Raw genomic sequence first — 27137 nt, forward strand, 5'->3', positions numbered from 1 at the left:
GATGGGATAAGGACATCCCGGCCAGCCAAACCCTCCCCCGACCCGTACAACGCGAATCGTGAACCGCCTCATGGGTCTACTGGTCGCGGCACCGAACACGGGTCAACAAAACTGAAATTTGACCAAACAATTCTCAAGTGTAATTTTTCATGAAATTTCCTCTTGGATCACTGAGATTTGGATCTTTACTTATATTTTTTGACATTTTACCACATTTTCCATTTTACCTCAACAGTCCAAAAAAAGTTATAAATAAAAAATTTTTTTTTTAACATTGCTCCCCTAATGAAAATGCTTAAGTTAATCATAACACTGAAAATACAAATGTAAAAAAGGTAATTATGAAATGAATAATAATCTGACTGAGCTTTTTAGTCATTTCGGTAATGAGAAGACCAAGTGGGGTGAAGGGGGTGCTGGAGAATAAACGTCTACTACTCTAGATGATGCATCATGGGAGAATAAACATCTACTACTCTAGATGATGCATCATGGGAGAATAAACATCTACTACTCTAGATGATGCATCATGGGAGAATAAACGTCTACTACTCTAGACGATGCATCATGGGAGAATAAACGTCTACTACTCTAGACGATGCATCATGGGAGAATAAACGTCTACTACTCTAGATGATGCATCATGGGAGAATAAACGTCTACTACTCTAGACGATGCATCATGGGAGAATAAACGTCTACTACTCTAGACGATGCATCATGGGAGAATAAACGTCTACTACTCTAGACGATGCATCATGGGAGAATAAACGTCTACTACTCTAGACGATGCATCATGGGAGAATAAACGTCTACTACTCTAGATGATGCATCATGGGAGAATAAACGTCTACTACTCTAGATGATGCATCATGGGAGAATAAACGTCTACTACTCTAGATGATGCATCATGGGAGAATAAACATCTACTACTCTAGATGATGCATCATGGGAGAATAAACGTCTACTACTCTAGATGATGCATCATGGGAGAATAAACATCTACTACTCTAGATGATGCATCATGGGAGAATAAACGTCTACTACTCTAGACGATGCATCATGGGAGAATAAACGTCTACTACTCTAGATGATGCATCATGGGAGAATAAACGTCTACTACTCTAGACGATGCATCATGGGAGAATAAACGTCTACTACTCTAGACGATGCATCATGGGAGAATAAACGTCTACTACTCTAGACGATGCATCATGGGAGAATAAACGTCTACTACTCTAGACGATGCATCATGGGAGAATAAACGTCTACTACTCTAGACGATGCATCATGGGAGAATAAACGTCTACTACTCTAGATGATGCATCATGGGAGAATAAACGTCTACTACTCTAGACGATGCATCATGGGAGAATAAACGTCTACTACTCTAGATGATGCATCATGGGAGAATAAACGTCTACTACTCTAGATGATGCATCATGGGAGAATAAACATCTATTACTCTAGATGATGCATCATGGGAGAATAAACATCTATTACTCTAGATGATGCATCATGGGAGAATAAACATCTACTACTCTAGATGATGCATCATGGGAGAATAAACATCTACTACTCTAGATGATGCATCATGGGAGAATAAAACTTGATTTAAAAACTGTTTTTACAAGAACTAGAAAAAAGTGTTATGGTAATGAGACACGCCTACAGACACTGTACGTATAAATATTATAGTTTAATGTAAACTTCAACTAGTTCCTGTAAAAAAAAAAAACATTTTTATGATTTATGGACAAACTACACCAACAGTGTTTTATTCAAATAAATACATTTGGTTTTTTTTCTCAAATAAAATCGTATAAAATGACCTGAGAATTGAATCCGGATGTATTTCAGTAATGAGAATTTGGCGTGAAAATGTGAAATGTATTTAAAATAAGACTCTTTGCCAGACATCTTAGTCCTCAGTATGATTCAGTTTTGCAGATGCATTGTGGTTTTGTAGTTTTGGTACAGACATGTTTAAAAGTGGTTTCATGGAAATCACCCAACCAGCCAGTCAGTCCTCCCTACAGAAACCCATGATAGACATCCTCCCTACTTCTATTAGATTGCAAAAGATCTACATTGGATAACAGTCACACAGAGCACGTGCTTGAACACACAGACACGCTCATGTGTTGCACCAATAATAAATCCACAATGAGTAACAATAACTTGGCTACATACAGAGAGAACAGTCTATGGCTTGGGTGGCTGGAGTCTTCCTCAGACACCGCCTGGTATAGAGGACTAGTTTATAGACAGAGAGAACAGTATGGCTTGGGTGGCTGGAGTCTTCCTCAGACACCGCCTGGTATAGAGGACTAGTTTATAGACAGAGAGAACAGTCTACTAGGACTAGTTTAGTTAGAATACTGTTAATCATTAATTTATAGATTCTTTATGAATCAGTGATAAACAGATATAACATACTTCCTTCAAAAGTGGAGGGAACCCAGCCTACATACTTCCTTCCTTCAAAGTGGAGGGAACCCAGCCTACATACTTCCTTCAAAGTAGAGGGCACCTAGCCTACATACTTCCTTCAAAGTAGAGGGCACCTAGCCTACATACTTCCTTCAAAGTGGAGGGAACCCAGCCTACATACTTCCTTCAAAGTGGAGGGAACCCAGCCTACATACTTCCTTCAAAGTGGAGGGAACCCAGCATACATACTTCCTTCAAAGTGGAGGGCACCCAGCCTACATACTTCCTTCCTTCCTTCAAAGTGGAGGGAACCCAGCATACATACTTCCTTCAAAGTGGAGGGCACCCAGCCTACATACTTCCTTCCTTCCTTCAAAGTGGAGGGAACCCAGCCTACATACTTCCTTCAAAGTAGAGGGCACCTAGCCTACATACTTCCTTCCTTCCTTCAAAGTGGAGGGAACCCAGCCTACATACTTCCTTCAAAGTAGAGGGCACCTAGCCTACATACTTCCTTCAAAGTAGAGGGCACCTAGCCTACATACTTCCTTCAAAGTGGAGGGCACCTAGCCTACATTCAATAGTTCCTTAAACGTTTACTTGAGATTACAACGTGGGAAGTTAACATCCAAGTTACTTTGAATACGTTAAATCATTTGTCCATGTTTTGAGAACATATCTCCACCTAAAATCATGATTACTTACATGAAGTTGTTTCACATACTTGTGTACTGTATTTGTATGTTGTAGCCCATCTAACTTAGGACTAGGCCCATTTTGTTTCTCAATATCTGCCTGAATGACGTGCCCAAAGTAAACTGCCTATTGCTCAGGCCCTGAAGCCAGGATATTGCATATAAATTGGTACCATTGGAAAGAAAACACTTTGAAGTTAGTAGAAATGTTAAGATAATGTAGGAGAATATAACGCAATAGATATGGTCGGAGAAAATCCAAAAGAAAAAAACTTGAATAACTTTTTTTGAGAGATCATCCTCTTACAATGGCCAGTATAACACCCTGACTACACCACTCACGTCGCGTGCTTTGCAAAACAAATTTAGAAATCTATATTATTAAATGATTGTACCCACACTGCTCACGTGTGTCATCATTGCCTCGCCCGGGGCTAAAATAGAAATCAGTTCTATGTGACGCAAATCACGCTGCAAGTCCTGCCTCTCCCATCTCCTCATTGGTTTAAAGAAGCAGATACCCGCGTGCCATCTCCTCATTGGTTATGCCCACGTGGGTGATTGAAAGACGAACTGTTTTGCCGGTAGTCGTGGTAATACTATGAACGTTTAGTAGCCAATCACCATATAAGGTCAAAGAAGAAAAGGCCTTTCACTGTAATAGCTACTGCAATTCGGACAGTGCAGTTACATTAACAAGAATTTAAGCTTTCAACCGATATAAGACACTTGTATGTACCTACATGTTTAATAGCCATAATTTGTATGATTATTTATTTCAATTGCGCGCCCTCCAGCATCACCGGAAGTTGTCGCGCTAGCGGGACGCCTAGCCTTAAGAATTAAATCACCACGTAGCCTAAAACGGAGGGAAGTACATTGGGAGGAAGGCGATTAGATCAGATTCAAGCACCATCTGAAAGGAAATGATGACCAGCATCGTGAGAGAGGCTGAGAAGTGTCTCTTTCTGTGGATATGAACCCCGGTGGCACGAGGTGACAATGTAGTGGTGACACCCGAGGACTGAGCTAAGTGATGTGGTGATGAGGATGATGACGAGCTGAGACACATTAACACAGATACATGTTGTTCAGCAAGGCCTGGGAACTGGCCTGTCTCTGTCCCCCACGGCAGGGCCACTAGCTCACACAGAGACAGGACCAGTCAAACACACAGAGAGACAGGACCAGTCACACACACACACACAGGGAGAGACACACACACAGAGAGAGACAGGACCAGTCACACACACAGAGAGAGACAGGACCAGTCACACACACACACACAGGACCAGTCACACACACACACACACACACACAGGACTAGTCACACACACACACACACACAGGACTAGTCACACACACACACACACACACAGAGACCGAGAGAAACAAGAGAGAGAAAGACCGACACACTGGCCCTCCCATAACTGCCGAAACGTAACCTCACAGTACACATCTCAATGGAGTTGAGAGTACCTCTGACTACATCGAGTCGGTATCAGCATCCCGTCAGCCACTGGTCCTGTGTAACTACTTCCTCTTCTTTGGGTGCTGCAATCCAACGTTTTGGATCCACTTTATTCTATGTGACCTCCGTCAAACGTTTCTAAATATCAACGATTAAATCCTTACTGGGTACCTGTGCTTGTCCTGGTTGTTATATAGTTGAGTGTGCAGTTTCTGCAACAACAACAACAACAACAACATGCAATCTATGCATCCCCTGTAAACAGAGGGGTCAATGGGGTCGTGTCAAAGTTTATTTATGTGTATGTTCTTATTCAAGTTTTACAAAAATTGACATCACAGGGGGTACCCTTACGGAGTCAATGTGCGGGTGTACAGGCTAGTCGAGGTCATTTGTACAGTGACTATGCTATAGATAATAAACAGCGAGTAGCAGCAGTGTAAAAGACTTAGCGCTACGGTACCGCTTGCAGAGAAAACAGTCTATGACTTGGGTTTGACTGGAGTCTATGACCATTTTTTGGGCCGTTCCTATGACACCGCCTGGTATATATATATATAGGATGTCAGGAAGCTCGGCCCCAGGGATGTCCCGGGTCGTACGCTCTACCCTCTGTAGCACCGTACGGTCAAGATGCTGAGCAGTTGCCATACCAAGCGGTGATGAAACCAGTCAGGATGCTCTCGATGGTGCAGCTGTAGAACATGATATTGACAGTTGAAATGAACAACGTCATCTTGTAACGTATTACACAAGTTGACTGCAGGTATTCATTTTTTTTTTAAAGTAGCTACAAATATTAAAGAAATAGTTTCAACAGTATTGAAAAAGCATCCCAGTACACAGTATACCGTCCAAGCCTAAACCACCAACACAGATTGTCAGTATGAGTATGAGGCCTCTCATGTTGTCATCACTAGGCCGCTGGCAGAGGAAGGAAACATCCCACAAGGAAAGTTGTGGATTACAACGGGTTAGGTTATGATGACATTAGAGTTGAATATTTTCCCGGGACCAAGGTTCCATCCCGAGAATTAAATCGTTTTTTCTCCCGGGTAACCTGGTATTTCCCGCCAAAATAGAAGTGTTATTTCAAAAGCATTTTAAAGCTTTGATCGGCATGAAAATTGAAACCTGATACTACCTGATGAGCCCTACATTAACCACATTTAATGAGCCCTACATTAACCACATTTAATGAGCCCTACATTAACCACATTTAATGAGCCCTACATTAACCACATTTAATGAGCCCTACATTAACCACATATAATGAGCCCTACATTAACCACATTTAATGAGCCCTACATTAACCACATTTAATGAGCCCTACATTAACCACATTTAATGAGCCCTACATTAACCACATATAATGAGCCCTACATTAACCACATATAATGAGCCCTACATTAACCACATATAATGAGCCCTACATTAACCACATATAATGAGCCCTACATTAACCACATTTAATGAGCCCTACATTAACCACATTTAATGAGCCCTACATTAACCACATTTAATGAGCCCTACATTAACCACATTTAATGAGCCCTACATTAACCACATTTAATGAGCCCTACATTAACCACATTTAATGAGCCCTACATTAACCACATATAATGAGCCCTACATTAACCACATATAATGAGCCCTACATTAACCACATATAATGAGCCCTACATTAACCACATATAATGAGCCCTACATTAACCACATTTAATGAGCCCTACATTAACCACATTTAATGAGCCCTGCATTAACCACATTTAATGAGCCCTACATTAACCACATTTAATGAGCCCTACATTAACCACATTTAATGAGCCCTACATTAACCACATTTAATGAGCCATGCATTAACCACATTTAATGAGCCATGCATTAACCACATTTAATGAGCCCTACATTAACCACATTTAATGAGCCCTGCATTAACCACATTTAATGAGCCCTACATTAACCACATTTAATGAGCCCTACATTAATAACCACATAATGAGCCCAAGACCCAAATAATTGTGCTGTTATCCAATACATATATATGATATAGTGCACTGCACATTACGCACGACTGTAAAACACAACAGCCCATAGGATGTAGCTAGCTGTATGCTCTCTGGGGTAAATGGAATGAAACTAGCTCCAGTAGGCTAATCTTTTTGAGTGTCCACTGTATTATACTGTATTATATGGACTGGAATTACACACGACGTTCAAACCGGGATAAAGCAGAAGAGATCATGTGATTCTGGTGCAGCACATTCTGCCTACAACATTACAAGTATAGACTAGCAAATTTGTCAAAGCAAACATTTCTAAAAAAAACACGTTTTTTTGTTTTTGTTTTGTTTTTTGCTTTGTCATTGTGGGGTATTGTGATGTCATTGTGGGGTATTGTGATGTCATTGTGGGGTATTGTGATGTCATTGTGGGGTATTGTGATGTCATTGTGGGGTATTGTGATGTCATTGTGGGGTATTGTGATGTCATTGTGGGGTATTGTGTATTGACTGATGAGGGGGGGGGAACGATTTAATAAATTTTTAGTAAAAGGATGTAAAAAAAAAAAGTCAAGGGGTCTGAATACTTTCCGAATATATTCCGTATATTAATCTAGAACAGGATTATCTATTTTGGATGCAATGGAGTTGATGACGAGAGAGAAAGATACTGCGAGAAAGACTGCGAGAGAGAGAGACTATGAGAGAGACTGCGAGAGAGAGAGAGAGACTGCGAGAGAGAGAGAGACAGAGAGAGAGAGAGACAGAGAGACAGAGAGACAGAGAGACAGAGAGAGAGAGAGAGAGAGAGACAGAGAGAGACAGAGAGACAGAGAGACAGAGAGACAGAGAGAGAGAGAGAGAGAGAGACAGAGAGAGAGCTCATGCGTGCACTGATTTAAAACAACAAGTGGCAGGCTGTTTTAAAACTCTGCAGCTGCTATAAAAATATAAAAAATCTCTATAATTACAAAACAAGGTGACCCCTGTAAACCAGATGGAGATGGTACATTAGATAGGCATTCTGGCTTTATATTACCGTAACATGGACTATGCTGCAGCAAATGTAGGTGTACCTGTCACTAGAAAACAAGTTACCATGAGGAGATGATTGGTCTACAGGCATTGTGAGACGGCCCGTCTGTCCCCCGCCCCGAGACGGGGCCCGTCTGTCCCCCCGTCTGTCCCCCGCCCCGAGACGGGGCCCGTCTGTCCCCCGCCCCGAGCGTTGATTGAACCAGACTGTAGAGAAGACCGATGTCGACATAATTTACCAGTTCCATGTTCAGGCCTCAGTTCATACAAATAATATATATATATATATACAAATAATAATAATAATAATAATAAATATAAATATATATATATATATATATATAAAATCAGTATTTCGCAGTTATTTATCCCAGTAACAGGGTTCCCGCCATTCAAACCAGACCTAACCCTCTGTTCCCCTGACAGGAACCAGACCTAACCCCTGACAGGAACCAGGCCTAACCCCTGACAGGAACCAGGCCTAACCCCTTGACAGGAACCAGGCCTAACCCCTTGACAGGAACCAGCCCTAACCCTCTGTTCCCCTTGACAGGAACCAGGCCTAACCCTCTGTTCCCCTGACAGGAACCAGGCCTAACCCTCTGTTCCCCTGACAGGAACCAGGCCTAACCCTCTGTTCCCCTGACAGGAACCAACTGAGTAACTGTGCATGTCTTAACAGAGTAAATCCGTGACCCCAGCTTTAAAACAGACGTCATCTGCTACAGTCCTGACCGCTCTCAGGTTGGTAACCAGTACAGAAACACCTGATCATTCACAACACCGCTCTCAGGTTGGTAACCAGTACAGAAACACCTGGTCAACACTGCTCTAAGGTTGGTAACCAGTACAGAAACACCTGGTCATGCTCTCAGGTTGGTAACCAGTACAGAAACACCTGGTCAACACTGCTCTCAGGTTGGTAACCAGTACAGAAACACCTGGTCAACACTGCTCTCAGGTTGGTAACCAGTACAGAAACAAGTGGTCAACACTACTCTCAGGTTGGTAACCAGTACAGAAACACATTCACAACACTGCTCTCAGGTTGGTAACCAGTACAGAAACACCTGGTCATTCACAACACTGCTCTCAGGTTGGTAACCAGTACAGAAACACCTGGTCATTCACAACACTGCTCTCAGGTTGGTAACCAGAACAGAAACACATTCACAACACTGCTCTCAGGTTGGTAACCAGTACAGAAACACCTGGTCAACACTGCTCTCAGGTTGGTAACCAGAACAGAAACACATTCACAACACCGCTCTCAGGTTGGTAACCAGAACAGAAACACCTGGTCAACACTGCTCTCAGGTTGGTAACCAGAACAGAAACACATTCACAACACTGCTCTCAGGTTGGTAACCAGAACAGAAACACCTGGTCAACACCGCTCTCAGGTTGGTAACCAGAACAGAAACACATTCACAACACTGCTCTCAGGTTGGTAACCAGAACAGAAACACATTCACAACACTACTCTCAGGTTGGTAACCAGAACAGAAACACCTGGTCAACACTGCTCTCAGGTTGGTAACCAGAACAGAAACACCTGGTCAACACCGCTCTCAGGTTGGTAACCAGAACAGAAACACATTCACAACACTGCTCTCAGGTTGGTAACCAGAACAGAAACACATTCACAACACTACTCTCAGGTTGGTAACCAGAACAGAAACACCTGGTCATCACTGCAGCGACTGAAAGAGGACACGGGAAAACATGATGTTTAGACTATTCCATTTGGTCATGTGACAAGACCTGATCAGAGCCCGGATCAAAAAACAGCAGATGTGTGTCCTAAAGGGACCCTATTCCCTATAGAGGGCACTACTTATGACCTACAGCTCTATTGGCCCAGGTCAAAGTAGTGTCCTATGTAGGAAATAGGGTCCCTTCAGGACACGGCCATAGGGAACTAAAACGGAGAGGCAACTCCCATCGATAAACCGACAAAAGTTTATTTTATTTTTATTTATTTTTACGTTTAATCTGTTATATTTGATATATTTTTCCGTTGATTAAGGAGGAGCAAAAGTCCAACAACTTTTCCAATCTTTCCTCACAGCTAAATTATAGCGCAGGTAGCAAAAGACTCATTTAAAAAAAGGAAAATGAATGACTAACAAAATGGCATTGAGAATAACAGTATAAAATGCATCATTCTAAGTTACTGCATAGTTGGCCATCACAACTGTTGACCACAGGGCCTCCCGAGGAAAAACGGGTCAACAAAAATATTCTTTACATTCAAAGAACAACTGTTGACCGCACCAGGCTCACACACACACACACACACCTTAAACAGCTATCTTACCTGTGTGTAGTCAAAATCCGAGAGAGGAGCTATGCTTTTGATGTATTCGATTCTGAACTGGTCTTCGGGGTTGGCGAGAGAGACTGGGGGCTTCAAGGTGCTCATGGCTGACACTATCGTCTAGAAAGAGGAGACACACGCCAGCGGTAAGATGGATGAATACAGGATAAATGAGCTCGTAAACCCTATCTATAAGGGAAATAGGATTGGGGTCTCCCATCTAACACTGATGATGCGTCCCAAATTCTACCCTTACTCCCCAAACAGGCCTAGTGCTGGTCAACAGTAATGCACTATCTATCTATCTATATATAGTGCATTACGGTTGACCATAACCCAGGGCACTAGGCCTGTTTGTTTGTTTGTTTGTTTGTGTGTATGTATGGAATAGGGTGCTATTTGGGACACAGAATACACTGGTAAACCACTTGTTTACATAAAACAGGACACAGATTAATACCTACTCACCACTATGGCATCCTTCACGTTTTTCAGAATATCTTGGATTTTCTGTTTCTTTTCTCTGGTGAGGAACAGAACAGGACACAGGAATCAGGAGATAGTAACTAACGAAGATAACTTCATCACAATATTCCTCGTCTGTGAACCTAAACATCCCACTATGGAGACTGAGTAGTTCCTCTCCAGTTCTAGGCACTGATGTGAACACACTAGTCAGTGTATGTGTTCAGGCCAGACAGGCAGTAAGATATCTCTACCAGTTCAACTGTAGTCCTATGTAACTCAGTCAGACATGGACCGCTGTCCCCTTCAAAGGCACAGAAGGCCTTGCAGCAAAACACATTATCCATAGACCCTAAGCCTAGCTCCATTATCCATAGACCCTAAGCCTAGCTCCATTATCCATAGACCCTAAGCCCAGCTCCATTATCCATAGACCCTAAGCCCAGCTTCATTATCCATAGACCCTAAGCCTAGCTCCATTATCCATAGACCCTAAGCCTAGCTCCATTATCCATAGACCCTAAGCCCAGCTCCATTATCCATAGACCCTAAGCCCAGCTTCATTATCCATAGACCCTAAGCCTAGCTCCATTACCCATAGACCCTAAGCCTAGCTCCATTACCCATAGACCCTAAGCCTAGCTCCATTATCCATAGACCCTAAGCCTAGCTCCATTATCCATAGACCCTAAGCCTAGCTCCATTATCCATAGACCCTAAGCCCAGCTTCATTATCCATAGACCCTAAGCCTAGCTCCAAAAATAGTCAATATAGCTATGACATACATAAGTACATAACAGTAAACAATGTGTCTGCAGTAATAAGGCAGTCGGTCAGGGGAGATGTCATGCCTCACGTACGGAAGCCTATACAGCCGATATGTGACTGCTGTAAGCAGAGAGAGAGTCTTAAGTTGCTTTAGGGGAAACCAGAATCACTGACAGAGCTAGTCGCCTGGCTGTACAGTACATTGTGTGTTGGAGCTAGTCGCCTGGCTGTACAGTACATTGTGTGTTGGAGCTAGTCGCCTGGCTGTACAGTACATTGTGTGTTGGAGCTAGTCGCCTGGCTGTACAGTACATTGTGTGTTGGAGCTAGTCGCCTGGCTGTACAGTACATTGTGTGTTGGAGCTAGTCGCCTGGCTGTACAGCACATTGTGTGTTGGTCGCTGACAGAGCTAGTCGCCTGGCTGTACAGTTCATTGTGTGTTGGTCGCTGATAGAGCTAGTCGCCTGGCTGTACAGTTCATTGTGTGTTGGTCGCTGATAGAGCTAGTCGCCTGGCTGTACAGTTCATTGTGTGTTGGAGCTAGTCGCCTGGCTATACAGTACATTGTGTGTTGGTCGCTGATAGGGCTAGTCGCCTGGCTGTACAGTACATTGTGTGTTGGTCGCTGATAGAGCTAGTCGCCTGGCTGTACAGTTCATTGTGTGTTGGTCGCTGATAGAGCTAGTCGCCTGGCTGTAAAGTTCATTGTGTGTTGGAGCTAGTCGCCTGGCTATACAGTACATTGTGTGTTGGTCGCTGATAGAGCTAGTCGCCTGGCTGTACAGTACATTGTGTGTTGGTCGCTGATAGAGGGGGGCCTAGGCTGTACAGTACATTGTGTGTTGGTCGCTGATAGAGTGGGGCATAGGCTGTACAGTACATTGTGTGTTGGTCGCTGATAGAGCTAGTCGCCTGGCTGTACAGTACATTGTGTGTTGGTCGCTGATAGAGGGGGGCCTAGGCTGTACAGTACATTGTGTGTTGGTCGCTGATAGAGGGGGGCCTAGGCTGTACAGTACATTGTGTGTTGGTCGCTGATAGAGGGGGGCCTAGGCTGTACAGTACATTGTGTGTTGGTCGCTGATAGAGGGGGGCCTAGGCTGTACAGTACATTGTGTGTTGGTCGCTGATAGAGGGGGGCCTAGGCTGTACAGTACATTGTGTGTTGGTCTCTGATAAAGGGGGGCCTAGGCTGTACAGTACATTGTGTGTTGGTCGCTGATAGAGTGGGGCCTAGGCTGTACAGTACATTGTGTGTTGGTCGCTGATAGAGCTAGTCGCCTGGCTGTACAGTACATTGTGTGTTGGTCGCTGATAGAGGGGGGCCTAGGCTGTACAGTACATTGTGTGTTGGTCGCTGATAGAGGGGGGCCTAGGCTGTACAGTACATTGTGTGTTGGTCGCTGATAGAGGGGGGCCTAGGCTGTACAGTACATTGTGTGTTGGTCGCTGATAGAGTGGGGCCTAGGCTGTACAGTACATTGTGTGTTGGTCGCTGATAGAGGGGGGCCTAGGCTGTACAGTACATTGTGTGTTGGTCGCTGATAGAGGGGGGCCTAGGCTGTACAGTACATTGTGTGTTGGTCGCTGATAGAGGGGGGCCTAGGCTGTACAGTACATTGTGTGTTGGTCGCTGATAGAGGGGGGCCTAGGCTGTACAGTACATTGTGTGTTGGTCGCTGATAGAGGGGGGCCTAGGCTGTACAGTACATTGTGTGTTGGTCGCTGATAGAGGGGGGCCTAGGCTGTACAGTACATTGTGTGTTGGTCGCTGATAGAGGGGGGCCTAGGCTGTACAGTACATTGTGTGTTGGTCGCTGATAGAGGGGGGCCTAGGCTGTACAGTACATTGTGTGTTGGTCGCTGATAGAGCTAGTCGCCTGGCTGTACAGTACATTGTGTGTTGGTCGCTGATAGAGCTAGTCGCCTGGCTGTACAGTACATTGTGTGTTGGTCGCTGATAGAGCTAGTCGCCTGGCTGTACAGTACATTGTGTGTTGGTCGCTGATAGAGGGGGGCCTAGGCTGTACAGTACATTGTGTGTTGGTCGCTGATAGAGGGGGGCCTAGGCTGTACAGTACATTGTGTGTTGGTCGCTGATAGAGGGGGGCCTAGGCTGTACAGTACATTGTGTGTTGGTCGCTGATAGAGGGGGGCCTAGGCTGTACAGTACATTGTGTGTTGGTCGCTGATAGAGGGGGGCCTAGGCTGTACAGTACATTGTGTGTTGGTCGCTGATAGAGGGGGGCCTAGGCTGTACAGTACATTGTGTGTTGGTCGCTGATAGAGGGGGGCCTAGGCTGTACAGTACATTGTGTGTTGGTCGCTGATAGAGGGGGGCCTAGGCTGTACAGTACATTGTGTGTTGGTCGCTGATAGAGGGGGGCCTAGGCTGTACAGTACATTGTGTGTTGGTCGCTGATAGAGGGGGGCCTAGGCTGTACAGTACATTGTGTGTTGGTCGCTGATAGAGCTAGTCGCCTGGCTGTACAGTACATTGTGTGTTGGTCGCTGATAGAGCTAGTCGCCTGGCTGTACAGTACATTGTGTGTTGGTCGCTGATAGAGCTAGTCGCCTGGCTGTACAGTACATTGTGTGTTGGTCGCTGATAGAGGGGGGCCTAGGCTGTACAGTACATTGTGTGTTGGTCGCTGATAGAGGGGGGCCTAGGCTGTACAGTACATTGTGTGTTGGTCGCTGATAGAGGGGGGCCTAGGCTGTACAGTACATTGTGTGTTGGTCGCTGATAGAGGGGGGCCTAGGCTGTACAGTACATTGTGTGTTGGTCGCTGATAGAGGGGGGCCTAGGCTGTACAGTACATTGTGTGTTGGTCGCTGATAGAGGGGGGCCTAGGCTGTACAGTACATTGTGTGTTGGTCGCTGATAGAGGGGGGCCTAGGCTGTACAGTACATTGTGTGTTGGTCGCTGATAGAGGGGGGCCTAGGCTGTACAGTACATTGTGTGTTGGTCGCTGATAGAGGGGGGCCTAGGCTGTACAGTACATTGTGTGTTGGTCGCTGATAGAGGGGGGCCTAGGCTATGCAGTAGTGCCGGAATCCAGGCAGTTCTCTAATACCTATTCTCGGGCAGTCTCACTCACAGTCTCTGATGATAACAAAATATGGTTATGAAATATATATATATATATATATATATATATATATGAACCTACATGTCAAATGGAGATTCAGTATGGGCTTTCTCATAACAGTGGATAACATGTACTCACTCTGCGTTAAAACCATTGACGTGTAGAATCCTCATCTGCTTCACAACGGTACTTTTCCCGGACTCTCCAGCACCTTCGGAAATGAAGCGAACAAGAGGACTTGAATGTTACAATATGTTGCTGATAACGGGACGATTAAAGGAGTCATCTTGTTACCGTTCAAAAAATGAATAAGAATGTTATCGAAATGTATTTATTTGCTAGGCTTCGCTTCCATTAATATCCACCAGCATGACATATTGCGATAGCTGTCCAAAAAAATAAATGTGTTAGGGGTAAACGAATGATATTTAGATCACACCGTGTTCGGGCCAAGCCGTTTAATAAAACCGTACCCAATAATAACAGCCGGTGCGTCGCTTTATACGCTCGTCTTTCTTTTTGTAACTGTTTTTCTATTTTTTTATTCGCTTCTTGTTGTGCCTTTTCGTCGATGCGTTGATCTTCAGTCTTGCTGTTGCCCAAACAACTCATATCTTCCATTGAACTTCCTCGTCTATCGAAAATACGAAATAATAGCCAAAGAAGTTGTCATGAAAAACCCTAAATGGTGCGACGCTTCTCCGCCGTTGGGAGGGCTGTGTTCTCCCCGCTACGGTTCCTTTTTATCCGCAACCAACCGGACCTTCCTTCGGCATCCACACTAAATTTTGATTCGCGCCCCCCCCGCCCAAAAAAAAACCTCGAATCGTTGAAATAACAAGAGGATACATACACAAGAGAACGAAGGTTTTCTGGAAACAGACCAAGTGTTTCCCTCTCAGTATTTGATCTAAATGTCTATTCGGTCTCTTTAACTCAGCACTGCCTCTTTCTGTTTTACCAGGAAGTAGCGGTGCACCGAGCCACAAAAACCTTTCATCGCCACAATGTAACAACGCTGCTGCTCGCTCACACACCTACAATCCGCTTACATATCATTTGATCATTTCTGTGAGAAGGGTAGGAGGGCCATTATAATCACATTACCCCCACACCACCACCACCACCAGACCTTCCAGTGGCTAGCTATAAGTCCTGAAAACGACGAGAGGGAAGAGACTTATCCGCCTGCACAGGTTGGGGAAGGAGAGTTGGCAAGTCCGTTGAATTGACCCTGACCTCGGGGTTAGGTTCTCAATCGTAGCCTACAAAACGAAATAATAACCCACCATAAAACAGGTTATCAGTCACCTACACAAAAACAACACAATCTAAAAAACCTGGGAGCAGCAACATGATCATTTCTAGCCTTTCACAACAAAACTTTTACCAACTCATATCACTTCTTCCATTTGAATTCAGTATAGTCCTGTCATCTGATAAATGAACCATTTGCATTCAGTATAGTCCTGTCATCTGATCAATGATCCATTTGCATTCAGTATAGTCCTGTCATCTGATAAATGATCCATTTGCATTCAGTATAGTCCTGTCATCTGATAAATGATATATTTGCATTCAGTATAGTCCTGTCATCTGATAAATGATCCATTTGCATTCAGTATAGTCCTGTCATCTGATCAATGATCCATTTGCATTCAGTATAGTCCTGTCATCTAATAAATGATCCATTTGCATTCAGTATAGTCCTGTCATCTGATAAATGATCCATTTGCATTCAGTATAGTCCTGTCATCTGATAAATGATCCATTTGCATTCAGTATAGTCCTGTCATCTGATCAATGATCCATTTGCATTCAGTATAGTCCTGTCATTTGCATTCAGTATAGTCCTGTCATCTGATCAATGAGTAATTTGCATTCAGTATAGTCCTGTCATCTGATAAATGAACCATTTGCATTCAGTATAGTCCTGTCATCTGATAAATGAACCATTTGCATTCAGTATAGTCCTGTCATCTGATAAATGATTCATTTGCATTCAGTATAGTCCTGTCATCTGATCAATGAGTCATTTGCATTCAGTATAGTCCTGTCATTTGCATTCAGTATAGTCCTGTCATCTGATCAATGAGTCATTTGCATTCAGTATAGTCCTGTCATCTGATCAATGAGTCATTTGCATTCAGTATAGTCCTGTCATCTGATCAATGAGTAATTTGCATTCAGTATAGTCCTGTCATCTGATCAATGATCCGTTTGCATTCAGTATAGTCCTGTCATCTGATCAATGATCCATTTTCATTCAGTATAGTCCTGTCATCTGATAAATGAAAGCGGGTTCTCAGCACCGAGGTTATTCTCCACACTGGCGCGCAAACTGACAGTTCAGCCCCTATACTATAGAACCGGAGGAGAGCACTGCACATAGTCACAGATGTTTACTGCAACGGCCGGTTCACATGGTTGCTGCGTAGCGCGGAATGATAGAAACCTGCTAAAACAAACACTCTATTTTAATAGATGTTACATTCTATCTCATAATAAAGAATAATTATAATTTTAACTGATGTCATTTTAACTGTAGCAATAGATATGGATAAAATCAAATATCAGACACAGGACTGAAGGGAGAAATAGTAAAAACATCTGGCTACATCCTCCACGTTACTACATCCTCCACGTTACTACATTCTCCACGTTACTACATCCTCCACGTTACTACATCCTCCACGTTACTACATCCTCCACGTTACCGTTACTACATCCTCCACGTTACTACATCCTCCACGTTACCGTTACTACATCCTCCACGTTACTACATCCTCCACATTACTACATCCTCCACGTTACTACATCCTCCACGTTACTACATCCTCCACGTTACCGTTACTACATCCTCCACATTACTACATCCTCCATTGCTACATCCTCCACATTACTACATCCTCCACGTTACTACATCCTCCACGTTACTACATCCTCCACGTTACTACATCCTCCACGTTACCGTTACTACATCCTCCACGTTACTACATCCTCCACGTTACTACATCCTCCACGTTACTACATCCTCCACGTTACTACATCCTCCACGTTACCGTTACTACATCCTCCACGTTACTACATCCTCCACGTTACTACATCCTCCACGTTACTACATCCTCCACGTTACCGTTACTACATCCTCCACGTTACTACATCCTCCACGTTACCGTTACTACATCCTCCACGTTACCGTTACTACATCCTCCACGTTACCGTTACTACATCCTCCACGTTACCGTTACTACATCCTCCACGTTACTACATCCTCCACATTACTACATCCTCCACGTTACCGTTACTACATCCTCCACGTTACTACATCCTCCACATTACTACATCCTCCACGTTACCGTTACTACATCCTCCACGTTACTACATCCTCCACGTTACCATTACTACATCATCCACGTTACTGTTACTACATCCTCCACATTACTACATCCTCCACGTTACCGTTACTACATCCTCCACGTTACTACATCCTCCACGTTACCATTACTACATCCTCCACATTACCGTTACTACATCCTCCACATTACTACATCCTCCACGTTACCGTTACTACATCCTCCACGTTACTACATCCTCCACGTTACCATTACTACATCCTCCACCGTTACTACATCCTCCACCGTCACTACATCCTCCACCGTTACTACATCCTCCACCGTTACCGTCACTACATCCTCCACCGTTACCATTGCTACATCCTCCACGATTACTACATCCTCCACCATTACTACATCCTCCACCGTTACTACATCCTCCACCGTTACCATTGCTACATCCTCCACGATTACTACATCCTCCACCGTTACTACATCCTCCACCGTTACTACATCCTCCACCGTTACTACATCCTCCACCGTTACCGTCACTACATCCTCCACCATTACTACATCCTCCACGTTACCGTCACTACATCCTCCACCATTCTACATCCTCCACGTTACTACATCCTCCACCGTTACTACATCCTCCACGTTACTACATCCTCCACGTTACTACATCCTCCACCATTGCTACATCCTCCACCATTACTACATCCTCCACGTTACTACATCCTCCACGATTACTACATCCTCCACATTACTACATCCTCCACCGTTCCTACATCCTCCACCATTACTACATCCTCCACGTTACCGTCACTACATCCTCCACCATTACTACATCCTCCACCATTACTACATCCTCCACCGTTACCGTCACTACATCCTCCACCATTACTACATCCTCCACCATTACTACATCCTCCACCGTTACCGTCACTACATCCTCCACGATTACTACATCCTCCACATTACTACATCCTCCACCGTTACTACATCCTCCACCATTACTACATCCTCCATGTTACCGTCACTACATCCTCCACCATTACTACATCCTCCACCATTACTACATCCTCCACCGTTACCGTCACTACATCCTCCACCATTACTACATCCTCCACCATTACTACATCCTCCACCGTTACCGTCACTACATCCGCCACCATTACTACATCCTTCACGTTACCATTACTACATCCTCCACCGTTACCGTCACTACATCCTCCACGATTACTACATCCTCCACATTACTACATCCTCCACCGTCACTACATCCTCCACCATTACTACATCCTCCACGTTACCATTACTACATCCTCCACCGTCACTACATCCTCCACCGTTACTACATCCTCCACCGTTTCGAGTCTGGTTCCTCTCGATGTTCCTTATGGAGATTTTCCTTGCCGCTGTAGTGTTACTTTGTCTTGTTGTAGTCTAGTAGTACTCTAGGGGTTACAGTGAAGCCCTGTGGCAACTGTTGTTGTAAAAATATATATATATAAATAACATTTGATTAGATCCATTCCATTGATTAACTTCTTCGGGGTAGGGGGCAGTATTCAGAAGTTTGGATGACTGAGGTGCCCAAAGTAAACTGCCTGCTACTCAGGCCTAGAAGTTAGGATATGCATATAATTAGTACATTTGGATAGAAAACACGCTGAAGTTTCTAAAACTGTTTGAATGATGTCTGTGAGTATAACATAACTTATTTGGCAGGTGAAATCCCGAGGACAAACCACCCAGGAAAAAAAATGTTGAGGTGTTTAATCGATTGGTTGCTTACTGTGTAATCTGCATTGCCATTGGCTAGTTATGACTGGTTAATCACTTTGTTTTTGTCATGATTTGTATTTGTCGTTGATATATCTTCACTCTTTTCAATTAGTTTTCTATGGGGATCTAGATTTCTAAGGCACTTGCTTGCAGTTCCTATCGCTTCCACTGGATGTCAACAGTCTTTAGAAATTGGTTGATGTTTTTCCTTTGAGAAATAAAGAAGTAGCCCTGTTCAGAATGAGGGTCGAGTCTAGTATACTCTTGTGGTTGGGGCGCATGACCTGAAAGGTTCCTACACTTTGTTTTCATCCTGTGTTGAATGAAGTTTATCCAGTCTTAAATTTTATTGATTATTTACGTAAAAAAATACCTCAAGTTGTATTAGGAAAGTTGTTTGAAATGTTTGGACAAAGATTACAGGTAACTTATTAGGTATTTTGTAGTCATGTTGCGCGAGTTGGAACCGGTGTTTTTCTGGATCAAAAGCGCCAAATAATTGGACATTTTGGAGATATAACGACAGAATTAATCGAACAAAAGGACCATTTGTGATGTTTATGGGACATATTGGAGTGCCAACAGAAGAAGCTTTTCAAAGGCATGAATTAAATCGTTATTTCTGAGTTTTGTGTCGAGCCTGGCGGGATGAAATATGATTGTCTGTGTTTGTTTCATGGGGAGATGTCCTCAGATAGTCGCATGGTGTGCTTTCGCCGTAAAGCCTTTTTGAAATCTGATACCGTGGATGAAATACCAAGAAGTCAAGCTTTAATTTGACATATTGCATGTGTATTTTCAAGAATGTTAAATATTTACAATTCTGTAGTTTGAATTTCGCGCTCTGCAATTTCACTGGATGTAGGCCAGATGGGACGCTACCTTCCCACGTACCCTAGAGAGTTAACGTACTGACAATTTCTACAAATAATTCATAGAAAATGAGTGTCTGGTATTCATTGTATTTGTTCACAGCCAGTTCAGATGTTAAACTATGGAAGAAAGACTGGATCAGCAGCTAAAATTCAAGTTGTCAAGTTGAAATCCCAGGGTTTCCGTTATCTTCACTGCTACTACAACTCCTCTTGATCGAGTGTCACAGAAGCCATTGAGACCAGACCACTGTCTTGGTATCCATGGATATTTGAATCTTCACGTAGTGCTCTGGAGTTTAGACAGCACTCTTCAAGCTTCACTACCACACTCTGTCCCCCCTCCAGGGGACAGCAGCAACCTTGTCCATTTAAGTAGTGTTGAGGGAGATACTCTGGCAATGTAGGTTACTAGCATACGAGCTATTCTTAATTGGAATTATAGAAGATCCAGCCAAGTACAGGAAGGAAGCAAACAGCCAGAAGAGGACTGGCCACCCCTCATATCCTGGTTCCTCTGGTCTACCCGGCACAGCCAGAAGAGGACTGGCCACCCCTCATATCCTGGTTCCTCTCTAGGTTTCTTCCTAGGTTTTGGCCTTTCTAGGGAGTTTTTCCTAGCTACCGTGCTTCTACACCTGCATTGCTTGCTGTTTGGGGTTTTAGGCTGGGTTTCTGTACAGCACTTTGAGACATCAGCTGATGTAAGAAGGGCTATATAAATACATTTGATTTGAAACAAAGTACAGTAACTTCCTTGTATAGGTCTGTGTACAGTAGATCTAATGAATGTTCACTTTGAGCCATACTATGTTAAACTGAAAGTTAGAAACGTTCTCTTCTTAAATCTGTTAATATCATCACATTTTGTTTAAATAACTATAATAAAAGTAGCTAGAACTGATTAGAAACATCCTGAACTGAACTTACTGTCCCAAATGGCACCCTATTCCCCTATATAGTGCACTACCATAGGGCGCTGGTCTAAAGTAGTGCACTATATAGGGAATAGGGCCCCATAGGGCGCTGGTCAAAAGTAGTGCACTATATAGGGGATTAGGGTGCAATTTGGGACGCAAGGCTGTCTGCCATGGTGGGGGTGTTACCACATCTGAGCAGTTACAGTCCAACCCCCCCCCCCCATCTGAACAGTAACAGTCTAACCCCCCCCCCCCAGATACTGTTCAGATGGGGGGGGTTGGACTGCAACTGTTCAGATGGGGGGGGGGGGGGGGGGGGTTGGACTGTAACTGTTCAGATGGGGGGGGTTGGACTGTTACTGTTCAGATGGGGGGGGTTGGACTGTAACATCTTGACTCTCCAAGCCCCCTTTTTAGAGGAAAGACATACTACGTCATATTTAGGCTGGCCATTTCGAGAGTGCTGGACATTGATTTCTATTTCACACAAGAAGACAACACTGTGATTGCCCGAAGTAGTCTTTTTGACCACGATTAAGGCTAATCCTGAATGAATCGTGAATAATTATGATTGAGAAAGTTAAACGGTCAAAGATCATACCCCCAAGACATGCTAACGTCGCACCATTACCAACAACGGGAGGTTATCATGTCTTGGGTATGATCTTTGACCCTCGAACTTTTACACATCATTATTCACGATTCATTCATGATTATCCGTAGTCATGGTAACATACACAGGAATTGAGATTATTGTATTGGTATTTACAATAGGCAGAATGTACCACAGACTCAGAGCTGATTTGTGAAGGAGCTGAAGGCAAAACTGAAGAACCAAAATAGTCTCTGTACACTTCCAATCAGATGCACATTTCTTTAATTGTGGGTCAGCTTTCGGTCACTCGACCTTCATCAGAGCCTTTCCCGGTAAAAAGCCACACGGTGAATCTGGGGTAATGGCAGACACCTGTGATCATCTAAAGTACCCAGAAAGGGCCACTAGATGTCATCAGATAGAAAAACAGTGACATTCCTATATTCTTCACATTTAAGAATCATGTGGTCTCTTGAACATCCCCATTGCAGTCTTCCCCAGCATCAGGAAACTAGAAAAAAAAAAAAGAGAGGAACATTTTGTTCTGGGATTAGTGTAAGAACAGTCAGCTCATTTACAAACATTGAAATGTCTGCCATGTTGGGGGTGTTCCCAGTCCCTCTACCTGTCTGCCATGGTGGGGGTGTTACCAGTCCCTCTACCTGTCTGTCATGGTGGGGGTGTTACCATTCCCTCTACCTGTCTGTCATTCCCTCTACCTGTCTACCATGGTGGGGGTGTTACCATTCCCTCTACCTGTCTGCCATGGTGGGGGTGTTACCAGTCCCTCTACCTGTCTGTCATGGTGGGGGTGTCAACATTCCCTCTACCTGTCTGTCATGGTGGGGGTGTTACCATTCCCTCTACCTGTCTACCATGGTGGGGGTGTTACCAGTCCCTCTACCTGTCTGTCATGGTGGGGGTGTTACCATTCCCTCTACCTGTCTGTCATGGTGGGGGTGTTACCATTCCCTCTACCTGTCTACCATGGTGGGGGTGTTACCATTCCCTCTACCTGTCTGCCATGGTGGGGGTGTTACCAGTCTCTCTACCTGTCTGTCATTCCCTCTACCTGTCTACCATGGTGGGGATGTTACCATTCCCTCTACCTGTCTACCATGGTGGGGGTGTTACCATTCCCTCTACCTGTCTGCCATGGTGGGGGTGTTACCAGTCTCTCTACCTGTCTACCATGGTGGGGGTGTTACCATTACATCTACCTGTCTGTCATGGTGGGTTTGACCATTCCCTCTACCTGTCTGTCATGGTGGGTGTGACCATTCCCTCTACCTGTCTACCATGGTGGGGGTGTTACCATTCCCTCTACCTGTCTACCATGGTGGGGGTGTTACCATTCCCTCTACCTGTCTACAATGGTGGGGGTGTTACCATTCCATCTACCTGTCTACCATGGTGGGGATGTTACCATTCCCTCTACCTGTCTACCATGGTGGGGGTGTTACCATTCCCTCTACCTGTCTACCATGGTGGGGGTGTTACCATTCCCTCTACCTGTCTGTCATGGTGGGGGTGTTACCATTCCCTCTACCTGTCTGTCATTCCCTCTACCTGTCTACCATGGTGGGGGTGTTACCATTCCCTCTACCTGTCTGCCATGGTGGGGGGTGTTACCAGTCCCTCTACCTGTCTACCATGGTGTGGGTGTTACCAGTCCCTCTACCTGTCTGTCATGGTGGGTGTGACCATTCCTTCTACCTGTCTACCGTGGTGGGGGTGTTACCAGTCCCTCTACCTGTCATAGTGTCCCATTCCACCAGGGGTGCCAAATCTATTTTATCCACAGAGGGCATGTGTGGGTGCAGGTTTGTGTTCCAACAAAAGCATTAACATGCCTAATTCAATACAAAACCAACTCTCTCTGACCTAAACATCATACTGTTAACATGGTTACTCCATGGATTTTAAGTCTGACCGAAGTCGCCCTGAAGAACGACGCCAATATTCTCTACAGAATGTTGAATACAATGATATGTACAGGGTGTACATGCTGTAGGTCCTTCTGATGACAGGAGGTGGAGATAAGGAGATAGGGTATCCACATTAGTGTTGTTTGCCTACCTTTTTCCACTCTCAGGTAGGTTCTGTTGCTTGTATTTTCAATCTCTTGATGTGATGCACAATATGTAAACAATAGCCGAATGTAACCAAAGCACGTTTCCTCGCAATCAGCAGGAATTGTTTGCCTTTCGGTCTGTGGTTAGATTAGTCTCAGCCATATTGGGCAAGTGTTTGTCACATGCGAATTGCATCAGTATTGAAAATTTTAAAAACGGAAATAAAAACCGATGAACAGGCCAGCATACTGAAGGTCGGATTGATAGCATTTCCCTGTGGATATTTTGTATCAGATTATCTCCGATATAGGGGTAAAATCATCAGGACAACAGGTCAAGTAAGTTGAAGGTAAGTTTGTTCAACATTCTGACTGATAATGGGACTGTTTGGTAATGCTGAGCCTACATGTTAGAGACGAGTGTGAAAGTATTTCACTCTCAGATTCTAAAAAAGGGGTTTATCTATTCCAAGGTTTAGTAACAGAAGCCTTAAATGAGACATGATGTCCCATCCACAGTACCTTGCTATTGTCATCAGACCAGCTGGCATGAACTTCCAGGAATTTAGAAACCTCATTCCCATGACAATGGCCAGTGTTCCTGAGGTACCTAATTTACACAACGAGAAGACATGTTACTGTAGTGTAGCTGTTCGAAACACTCACTAACATCAACTAGCCTACGCGTAAGGTCATGTTATTGATAACAAGGCATAGTTTGGCTCACTCACCGAGAGAAAGCCTGACATCTTTAGGATTCTGAGACATCAGGTAGGCACCAAGTCCAGCTAGGAACCCAAAGAAAAGTCCCGCAACCAATGAAGTTACACTTCCTGGTACGGGAACCAATCACAGAGCATATTGAAGAATAACTACTTACATGCAAAATTCTATCAATATTTCTTGACAGCTGACTTTAAAATAAATACTTGGTAAAGTCAACAAACATTTGGGAAATGTGTAATCATCCTTACCTGCTTTTACATAACCCATGATTCCTCCTACCGAGACCAATGCAGCATAGCTATAACCGATCCAATCTTGAGACATTGTCACGTCTTGTCTAAAACTAATAAGGAAAAGTATTGTCAAAACTCACGGTAAATCTTAATCGGAGACAATTCGACTACAATATAGCATTTCAGTGCCACAAGTCGAATTTCGCTGTTCCAGTCCCGGAAGTGTTATGGATTTCAAAATAAAAGTGCCAACACTTTGAGATTCTTCTTCTTCTCTGAAACGTTATGGCATACCACAACTATTGTTGTATTGCCGCCACCAACTGCTCCATTACGGAGAAAGGGAAAAAAACAACATTAATCCACACGTATTATAAAAAAAACGTAATAAACATCCCACTCCTTCAGTCATTCAAAAAACTCTACAACTCCCCGTTATGGCTCAGGGGCCTGCGAAGGTAGGTAGGACCGCAACGGAAACAGAACTCGGATGTTAAGTCTTTTCATTTATGTCAACATTCCTATACTTCACTTCCCCCATTTGAGCAGTGTCCGTTTACCACCACTGCTATAAAAGTAACAGAGTCCTCCTTCTTCACATGAAGAATGTCTGTGTCCGGCTGGTGATAGGAACTCTCCGCAGGTTGCGGTGTATGCTTAGCCCCTAGCATGAGACCTCTAGAGCTACTCGTTCTTTCTACCCTTTAACTAAACAGCCTCCGCACGGGAGTTTCTTAACTGCCCAGATTTTGGCAACCTCGGTCTCTTTCATCCTCCTGGTACATTTATCTGATTTCGTTTCATGATCTCCACCACAGTTATAACATTTTCCTCCTTGTTAAATTCTCTTCTGCCAAACAATCTCCTTCCTAATGATCTTTCCCACATCTCGGCTTCTCCTGTCTGCATACACTAGATACATGCTCCACACATTGTACAGCTGGTAGCCTGCATTGCCAAAGGTCTGGGAATAAACGCGCTGACAGGGTAGTTGACGTATCCTAGCTGCACTCGGATAGTGAGGAAACTTCTCAAAACACAAGAAACGACGAGAACTCTTCTAGTTCTTGTCATTTCCCATGCGATTCATTCCTCGCGCGTCGACCACTCCATACATGTTCTTCAGTAGAGCAACGTTGAATTCTTCCGCTACTGCAGAAATGACTCATTTGACAGGTGCGCTGCATCGTAAATCAAAGCACACAACATCCTATCCATCAGTTTGCGTGAGATCCAACACACATTTCTTCTGATCAACAGATACATACAAATAAAAAACAAGTTCACTTCTCGTGATTTTCACATATTTAACTTTCCCATGGAGGAAGAGAAGAAGCGAAAGGGTTATTATATAAGCATGTGCACAAAACCTGTTTTCTCCAACAGGTGGTGTATTTTAATCTCACCAAGCGAGGAGTTTTTGTATGGAGGTCAATGAGTGTCGAATTTGGTTAACAAAAACATGGTATGGTTTATTTGCAACGTGTGATTTATTTGATCGAGTAGAAGTTTCGTACTGCTTAAATTGTTTCAAGTTTACTGATATAAGTAGCGCCAAACGAGAACGCAACAAAATATAGTCACTCTTAATGATTATGTTCGTCAAGGCATTATTCCACCGGGACTAAATGACCATCATTGGGACAGAGCACAGATGATTTTTCTGGGAGCGCTGGTGTGCCATCCTGAACAAATGCCCTACTGATTTTAATGACATTAATTGCTGACCAGTTGAGAAAGGATTTTATTGAAATGGATAACACGATTGAAGAGAAACGCACAGCTCTACAAGGAGCTGTTAATGATGATGGCATATTCAATGAACTGATGAAAACTAACCAAGCGCTCCAGGACAAGTTGTCTACAGAAATAAAGGAGCTTAAAATCAAGAAATTTAACCAAGACAAAAAAGACAAGGCCGAGGACAAAGTCTACTTCTGGAGAAACCCTGACAAGATGTCCTGCTCCTCCTCTCCATGACCGACGCAGGAGGGAGGCCGCTTCCTTCTATCCACCACCGTCTGACCAACGCTCTACAACCAGCGTCTCATCCGTTTCCAGTGGCAGTTTTTTTTATCCAACGAGAGACTGGGCCGAACGAAGCGCGGGGGTGGCCGCGGTCACGCGTACCGATGAGATGTCGTACCCGATGGGGTAAGAAGAAACGTTCACTCGGTCCCAGAACCCACGGGACTGAGTGTTTTTAATTTATCAAGCAAGATATTGAGCCCTGCCCATGTCTCCTTGCTTAATAAAGGGTTATATTTTCTGCCTACAACTCAGTGCAATTATTTAGATGTTAAGGTAGAC

At 44.0% G+C, this 27137-nt stretch overlaps 2 protein-coding genes across 4 annotated transcripts in view; both read right to left on the reverse strand.

The window, feature by feature from the left end:
* Positions 1-15503, reverse strand: part of LOC110530889 (guanine nucleotide-binding protein G(olf) subunit alpha) — a 79216-nt gene extending 63713 nt beyond the window's left edge. For both annotated transcript variants that reach the window (XR_016482713.1, XM_036986677.2), the window contains exons 1-4: positions 14758-15503; positions 14423-14495; positions 10425-10479; positions 9957-10076 (exon numbers count right to left, since the gene is read on the reverse strand). Coding sequence is in view for 1 of the 2 variants with exons in the window: in XM_036986677.2 (XP_036842572.2) it covers positions 9957-10076; positions 10425-10479; positions 14423-14495; positions 14758-14905 (396 nt within the window). In the remaining variant the exon portion in view is untranslated. The remainder of the gene's footprint in view (positions 1-9956; positions 10077-10424; positions 10480-14422; positions 14496-14757) is intronic.
* A 6556-nt stretch (positions 15504-22059) lies between these two features.
* Positions 22060-26211, reverse strand: LOC110530888 (transmembrane protein 14C). 2 transcript variants are annotated; one of them, XM_036986688.2, is made up of 4 exons: positions 24843-26211; positions 24600-24701; positions 24391-24478; positions 22060-22305 (listed from the first exon to the last, which is right to left on the reverse strand). In XM_036986688.2, the coding sequence occupies exons 1-4, from the start codon at positions 24916-24918 to the stop codon at positions 22248-22250; spliced, it is 324 nt and encodes a 107-aa protein (XP_036842583.2). In that variant the 5' UTR covers positions 24919-26211; the 3' UTR covers positions 22060-22247. The 2 variants fall into 2 exon arrangements, with proteins under 2 accessions (XP_036842583.2, XP_036842586.2); XM_036986691.2 differs by having other exon boundaries at positions 24600-24656; positions 24843-26188.
* Positions 26212-27137: the final 926 nt, after the last annotated feature.

The sequence above is a fragment of the Oncorhynchus mykiss genome, chromosome 8, assembly GCF_057628025.1.
Source record: "Oncorhynchus mykiss isolate SJ-2025 chromosome 8, ASM5762802v1, whole genome shotgun sequence".
Classification (NCBI taxonomy): Eukaryota; Metazoa; Chordata; class Actinopteri; order Salmoniformes; family Salmonidae; genus Oncorhynchus; species Oncorhynchus mykiss.